Source organism: Erpetoichthys calabaricus, chromosome 7 (genome assembly GCF_900747795.2).
Source record: "Erpetoichthys calabaricus chromosome 7, fErpCal1.3, whole genome shotgun sequence".
Taxonomy (NCBI): Eukaryota; Metazoa; Chordata; class Cladistia; order Polypteriformes; family Polypteridae; genus Erpetoichthys; species Erpetoichthys calabaricus.
This window is the reverse complement of record NC_041400.2, coordinates 141,041,773-141,049,704: the sequence shown is the minus strand read 5'-3', so window position 1 is coordinate 141,049,704 and position 7,932 is coordinate 141,041,773. Positions and strand designations below refer to the sequence as shown.

Here is a 7,932-nt window from a genome sequence, read left to right as displayed (position 1 = left end):
TGTCATGAAGGCCCTATGTGTTACCCAGAATGTGTGTTCCAAACAAAAATAAAAGTCTTCTGGGAGATAATGAAACATAACACAGTACTTTAGGGCCAAGCGGTGGCTCAGAATCTAAGGATCTGCACTGGTGTCCAGAAGGCTGTTGGTTCAAATCCCGGGATCCTACTATGCTGGGCCCTGGAGCAAGGCCCTTAACCTGCAATTGCTCCAGGAGTGCTCTATAATGGCTGACCCTGTGGGAGCTTACCTTAATCAAACCTTAACATTAGCAAGATATCTAAAATCTTTCAACCATATCACTACAAGGTTTGAAAGCAATATCCTCCTCTCCACTTCACCCGAACCACTATTGACGGCTGTAACGAGATTTTTGAGAGGCTAAAGAAAATGTTGTTGAGGTCCGTAACCATGAAATGATGAAAATTAAAAAAAATAAAAATTATAATTGTTAAAAATTTAACAATTAAGCAAAGGCTGAGAAATCTATGACAGCTGCCTTTGACAAAATGTGTAAAACTATAAAGGAGATGTTCCTCAATTGTGGCCTAACATCTAACCTCTCTACCTCAGGTTCATCATAACTCTACTCCCTGATGTCATAAAATTTTTTAATTCATACATTATAGCATAATAAATAGGTATGCATTTTAAAGTAATTAAATAATAAATTTAACACCACTGTGCCAGTTGTAACCAAGTCATAAAATGTAATTAAAAAAGTAACCATACAATCAAATGGACTCATTATATCTTATTGCATTTATTATTTAATTCAATTTGGGATAAGAAAAAAGTGCTGAAGGTGACTGATGAAAACAACAACAAAAAAAAAGATAAAACAAGCTTGTTCAGTGTTTGGGTATAAAGTTCAGTGTTTGGGTATAAAGTTCAGAAGATTGAATTAAACTGAATTAAAACACATCCCTCTTTGCAAGATAGTAGGGCTAAACCTTCAACAATGCTGCAGGACTGTAAGACCTGTTTTACTTACAGTTCAATTGGATGACAGGAGCTTCAGGCACACAAAAGCCATCACAGTTGATCACCTACACAAGACAGTACATAATGTATGCTTATGGCAGCATTGTTTTAAAGTGGTTACTTCTTTACAGCAGAGAGCTCAGGATAATGGGGAATATATCAAGATATTCTGGGGCAAAACCTGTTGCTTTCTGCTAGAAAGCTAAAGTTCACCTTTCAATCTGACAATATGAAGTACAATGACCCAGTCAGAGCTCTCATGTCATTACCTCATCTGAAGAGAACCATCTATAGGGGATTCAATCATAACATGACTGACTTTGAACTGTTCTGCAAAGTACAGTAGGAGACTACTGCAACATTCATGTGTACTAAAATTACATACTGTACAGCTAAACAATCTTACTACTATAATAAAAGCAAAAGGTGCTTCAATGAACAACAAATTCATGGCTATGCATAATAATGCAACCAATGCATTGAAAGTGCTTTATTTTGTTTACCCTAAAAAAAAATCTGTTTTTAGATTTAATATTGTGGCTCAACAGTTCTGATTTAAAGGTTAAAAAAGGTCTGATATGATTTATTTTGCTGAAGCGCACATATCAGAAATATCTGAAAGTTCAAAGAGGATGTGCAGACTTTCACGATACAGTATACATCTGTCATTGCAAAATAAAAAGTTTATAAAAATATACCAACATGCGGATTAATATTACACATCAGATTTTATAAACAAATTATGAAAACTTAGTTGAGCTTGAGTGCATCTAACACACTATGTCTTGAGATTTTACTATTCCATGACTGAAAGGTGACAAAAATTTAAATGTGTAACTGAAGGGTAAACTATGATATTTTCTTTAATCCAGATAATTTCAAAATATTTTAGTAGGAAATCTTAATATGCAACACATCAGAACATATAGTCATACCAGCTATGTGAAACCTGCGGGAACATTAATGTTTTAAAATAATTATGAATGGTATTTTTGTTAGGTTTTCAACACACATCATAAAAACAAGACTGGTAAGCTAATTGGAGACTGTAAATTAGCCAGCAGTTGAGTGAGTGTGCCCTGCAATATACTGTACTGCTGTGTTGTCTGGGATTTGGTCATGACTTGTGCATGACTATCGGTCAGAATCTGACTAATCAGATTAAAGCGACGGATGAATTAATAGGCTTTTTGTGCTTAAGAAATGTCAAGGTTTTACATTTATCAAGTTGTTTAACACATGCTCATTTAAATTTTCATTAGAAACAAATAAAAAATGGTTATTTTACTACAGTATTTCCTTCCTGTAAATTTCAGTGTAAGACTCCTATATCAAGTCTGCATTAAATAACTTAGAAGAAAACTCATCAGTAAGTCACTGTAAGCAGCTATTTGACAGTTTTAAATGATTCAGATAGATTTAACACTTTTTAAAATAATATGATTATATGTATATTAATATAAAGTATAACATTCAGTTTTCAAATAACACTATTCTAATATAGCTCCTGAGCATCCAAACTATGAAATAAGCCAGTATGCTGGACCTTGTGCAATTATTTTCACAGAGCAAAACCCTCATTTCATTATGTGCTTTATCAGGTACAGAACAAACCTTGTGTAAAATGTTAAAGAAAGTGCTGGTTAAGCAAAACAAGTTTTTCCCTTTGTTATCATCGTCTAATGAACACAGCAGATACTTTACTATTAACAATAAATGACAATGTAACACAAATAACAGATTATAATGAATACAAGAATCCCGTTAACCGAGTACAAGCAGATGATTGTCATGTCAATGTCAAATTGCCATCCTCGAGAGTCAGCTTCCATAGTGTTCAATCTGTAACCACCACGTGGAAAAAGTCTTCTTGAGACAGGATTAGCATATCTTCTAAAACCTGTTAGGAAAAACATAGTTAAAAAAAGAATGTAATTAATTGAACTGTGGTGGGCTGGCGCCCTGCCCAGAGTTTGTTTCCTGCCTTGTGCCCTGTGTTGGCTGGGATTGGCTCCAGCAGACCCCTGTGACCCTGTAGTTAGGATATAGCGGGTTGGATAATGGATGGATGGATGTAATTAATTGAATGCTGTTTTGTATCTAAAAGCATTTTGTTTTGCTTTTTACATACTAACTGCTAAATATGGATACTGTAAACATTTTTTTTTACTAAATGCACTGCAGTCAAGTGAATAATTCCAACAGATGCTTTAGGGATATGTACATTTTTTTTTTTGACAAATGGCCATACAGGACGTTACTAAAGAATATATGCATGAGGGTGTTTTCTGCATATTTCTTTTACTGCTTTATATTTATAAATCCATACATGCTGTAAAAAGAGACAAAACAGAGACAAAGGTTTGGGGATCCACCGCGTATATTGAAACAGGCAGTAGTATTGAAAACACTATAAAGTAATCATATGAGACTGAATTGGATGGTGAAGTGGCTGGATCTTTATAGGTGGTGGGTGGGATAAGGCGGGTCCTTGGTGGAAGTGAGGAGGGTGTAGGAGGGTGTGGTCTGGTAGCAGAAGTGGGTGGAGCTCTAGTTGGATATCCCTTCTGGTGGTCAGTGAAAGAAAAGGAGAAAAGGCATTAGTGCAGCTCTTTAACCCTTGGCTCTGTGTCTTACCCTCAGTTAAACCCTTAGACTGCCTCTCAAGCGAGTGTGTCTGACAATGCATTCCAAGCATTTTATGCAGATCCAAGAGCTTATTAACAGAGATATAGAAGATCAGATTTTGAGAATAAAAGAGGGGGAGACAGACTAATACAGATGAGAGGTGAGATATGGAATGCTGTTGGTTATTTGTGATAAGCGAAACCTACGGGGTTTACCATGCCATGAGAGTGGCAAAATACGAGAGCAGGGCAATTCAATTACAATTTCAGTTGGGTCAGATTTTCAAACCAAGAAATTTAGCTGGGCCAGATATTTTCAGCAGCCGGTAAGCAGCAGGTAATGACAAATTTTAAATTAACACAAATGAATGTATTTAAAAATAAGTAATGTTTTTTCATTGTTTTCCTTTTATATTTGGTCACCTCTGACACAGACAAAAAACAAAAACAAAAAAGCTATAACTGAATATAATCTGATGTAGTAGCAGTGCTTTTTTCCATTTGTGAAATAAAAAAAAAATAATAATTTTCTCATATCTGACCCAGGCACATCTCAAAGTGTGTAAAATCCAAAACGTACAGCAGTATTAGCAATAACATTTGTTTCCCTTTTGAAATATGAGATTCCCTAATTTAAATGGGTGGTCATGATAAGCAAGGGATTTTTTCTTCATAGAACTTAAACTATTTCATTCACACAGTTTTGATCATTCATATGACAGAGCTTAAATTTGAGTTCCACAACAAAGCCTTTCCTGTTGAAATTTTATTCCCGCTCTCCAGAAAAATACTACCTGAGTAAATGTTTAAGAGCAAGACACCCCATATGGTGTGAAAGTGGATTGGTACATTTACAGTTGTGTGAAAAACTATTTGCCCCCTTCCTGATTTCTTATTCTTTTGCATGTTTGTCACATAAAATGTTTCTGATCATCAAACACATTTAACCATTAGTCAAATATAACACAAGTAAACACAAAATGCAGTTTGTAAATGGTGGTTTTTATTATTTAGGGAGAAAAAAAAATCCAAACCTACATGGCCCTGTGTGAAAAAGTAATTGCCCCCTGAACCTAATAACTGGTTGGGCCACCCTTAGCAGCAATAACTGCAATCAAGTGTTTGCGATAATTTGCAATGAGTCTTTTACAGCGCACTGGAGGAATTTTGGCCCACTCATCTTTGCAAAATTGTTGTAATTCAGCTTTATTTGAGGGTTTTCTAGCATGAACCGCCTTTTTAAGGTCATGCCATAGCATCTCAATTGGATTCAGGGCAGGACTTTGACTAGGCCACTCCAAAGTCTTCATTTTGTTTTTCTTCAGCCATTCAGAGGTGGATTTGCTGGTGTGTTTTGGGTCATTGTCCTGTTGCAGCACCCAAGATCGCTTCAGCTTGAGTTGACGAACAGATGGAGGGACATTCTCCTTCAGGATTTTTTGGTAGACAGTAGAATTCATGGTTCCATCTATCACAGCAAGCCTCCCAGGTCCTGCAGCAGCAAAACAACCCCAGACCATCACACTACCACCACCATATTTTACTGTTGGTATGATGTTCTTTTTCTGAAATGCTGTGTTCCTTTTATGCCAGATGTAACGGGACATTTGCCTTCCAAAAAGTTCAACTTTTGTCTCATCAGTCCACAAGGTATTTTCCCAAAAGTCTTGGCAATCATTGAGATGTTTCTTAGCAAAATTGAGACGAGCCCTAATGTTCTTTTTGCTTAACAGTGGTTTGCGTCTTGGAAATCTGCCATGCAGGCCGTTTTTGCCCAGTCTCTTTCTTATGGTGGAGTCGTGAACACTGACCTTAATTGAGGCAAGTGAGGCCTGCAGTTCTTTAGACGTTGTCCTGGGGTCTTTTGTGACCTCTCGGATGAGTCGTCTCTGCGCTCTTGGGGTAATTTTGGTCGGCCGGCCACTCCTGGGAAGGTTCACCACTGTTCCATGTTTTTGCCATTTGTGGATAATGGCTCTCACTGTGGTTCGCTGGAGTCCCAAAGCTTTAGAAATGGCTTTATAACCTTTACCAGACTGATAGATCTCAATTACTTCTGTTCTCATTTGTTCCTGAATTTCTTTGGATCTTGGCATGATGTCTAGCTTTTGAGGTGCTTTTGGTCTACTTCTCTGTGTCAGGCAGCTCCTATTTAAGTGATTTCTTGATTGAAACAGGTGTGGCAGTAATCAGGCCTGGGGGTGGCTACGGAAATTGAACTCGGGTGTAATACACCACAGTTAGGTTATTTTTTAACAAGGGGGCAATAACTTTTTCACACAGGGCCATGTAGGTTTGGATTTTTTTTCTCCCTAAATAATAAACACCATCATTTAAAAACTGCATTTTGTGTTTACTTGTGTTATATTTGACTAATGGTTAAATGTGTTTGATGATCAGAAACATTTTGTGTGACAAACATGCAAAAGAATAAGAAATCAGGAAGGGGGCAAATAGTTTTTCACACCACTGTATGTTAATGATTTGTCTTTAAAATGTCTTTGTACAGAGTTCCTGGGTGTCAGGTAATTAATTATTAATCATAATTATTACTATTATTTTTTTTTACTAAATGTTGTTTTCCATGTTTCTTTGTTAATGAGCTTCTGTTGAAGAATTTATTGGTACCAGAACATATAGTGCACATGCCAAAACGACTGAAGTAACAACTAACAAAGTAGCATTTTTGATACCATTTTAACAAAGTTTACTGTTCGTCGTCAATCACAGAGCACTCCAATAAAACGACTGTAATACACCTTCAACCTTAAAACGCAGACTACATCACATCGCCGTGCATGACGAAACAGCAGGCAGGCGACTGCTTGTACATGTTTACTGACGGACAGGCTGGCATTTTGCATGGAGTATGCATTAAATTAACACAAGGAGATTGGTGACGATAATACCTTCGTGTGCCGTGCCAAATCAGAAGGGACAACTGAATTCCACAGGGCACAGATATATTCACAACAGGGGACCTACAGTATATGATGGGCAGATTAATTTAAAATGTTTTGCATGCCTATCTTTTGTTTTGATGACCTGTTACGTCATATTCAGACCTTCGTTCATTATTCCGGCACAAGCGTAACCAGCCTCTCATTGAAATTCACCATTTGGAATAAACAGCCATCCCATCAGCAGTGGCATGCACTGTTACAATATAGTTTAAAGTTTCAATGATTTAATTCGCAACTGGAACTAAGTAGAAATGATAATTGACAAAGCCTAATTTTGGTTGCATTTGAGATCATTTTAGTTGCAGTCTGGAGCCCTGGAGGGACCATGGGCTGGGCCACTCAGAGGATGCATCTGGGCCTCATGTGTCCCACGGGCCACCGTTTGAATAGGCCTGTCATTTGAGACTTTCGGTAACTTCACTCAACACTGCAAAATTCATTATAGTCAATGAGGAAGAAGAGGGTAAACTAGTTTTGAGTAGATTATAATGGTGCAGTTGTAATTCAAGTGTCCCTGAAAGCTATTAACATTATATTAACAGCTATATTAGCATCTGCCACCTATCCTGGGCTGATTACTTGTGATCAAAAATGTGACCAAGCAACAAAAAAGCAAACAGAAAAAACAGCCACTAACAACATTAAAATGACCACAGACTACCAATAAGTAAAATAATATATCTCATTACAGTCACAGAGATCCAGTCTTCGAGATACTTTAAAAAAATTATCTAAGCCATCCACAAGACAAACGTTTAGAAAAATATTCAACAAACATAGTCACCACTGAACACAGCTTATTTGCTGTGAAAAAAACACTGGTAAATTTCAACACTATTGGTGCTTGTACAAAGGCAGAAAAGAATTAAGACCAAATAATAGATAAAAAGAGAAATGCAGTAAGGCCAGATTGTTTTTTTCCTTCTTCTTTTAACTGGTATGTTTTCTTTCAATAATTGGCTCTTACTTCAGATTTTGGTTTCAATATGAATGCTGTGGTTTAAGACATTTATTATCCCATATAAATATTATGTACAAAAAACATATTCTTAATTTACATTTTGTATAACTGTTTACATCAGCATGCGCTGCTGATTATTTGAACATTCTCTCCTAAAATGAACACTTACAACAGTTTTCATAAAACCTCTTTTTGAAGCAAATGTTCTTTTTGTATTGTACTTTACACATTACCGTCATTTTAATTTATACTAAGGAAACTCACCTTTTAAAAGTCATTAAAAAAAAAAAAACTAAATATTATTGATGTCAGCACAGCCTTATCATCCTGCATATATGAGAATGAAAAAAGGGACCATGGGAAAAGATCTACATACTTCATCCCTCAGTCATGTATG

General features: G+C 36.4%; 1 protein-coding gene across 1 annotated transcript in view; it reads right to left on the bottom strand.

Annotated features, from left to right (window-relative positions):
* Positions 1-744: 744 nt before the first annotated feature.
* Positions 745-7,932, bottom strand: part of LOC114654724 (E3 ubiquitin-protein ligase RNF180-like) — a 60,784-nt gene continuing 53,596 nt past the window's right edge. The window contains exon 7 of the mRNA XM_028805464.2: positions 745-2,884. Within this exon, the coding sequence (XP_028661297.2) occupies positions 2,691-2,884 (194 nt within the window). The 3' untranslated portion in view covers positions 745-2,690. The remainder of the gene's footprint in view (positions 2,885-7,932) is intronic.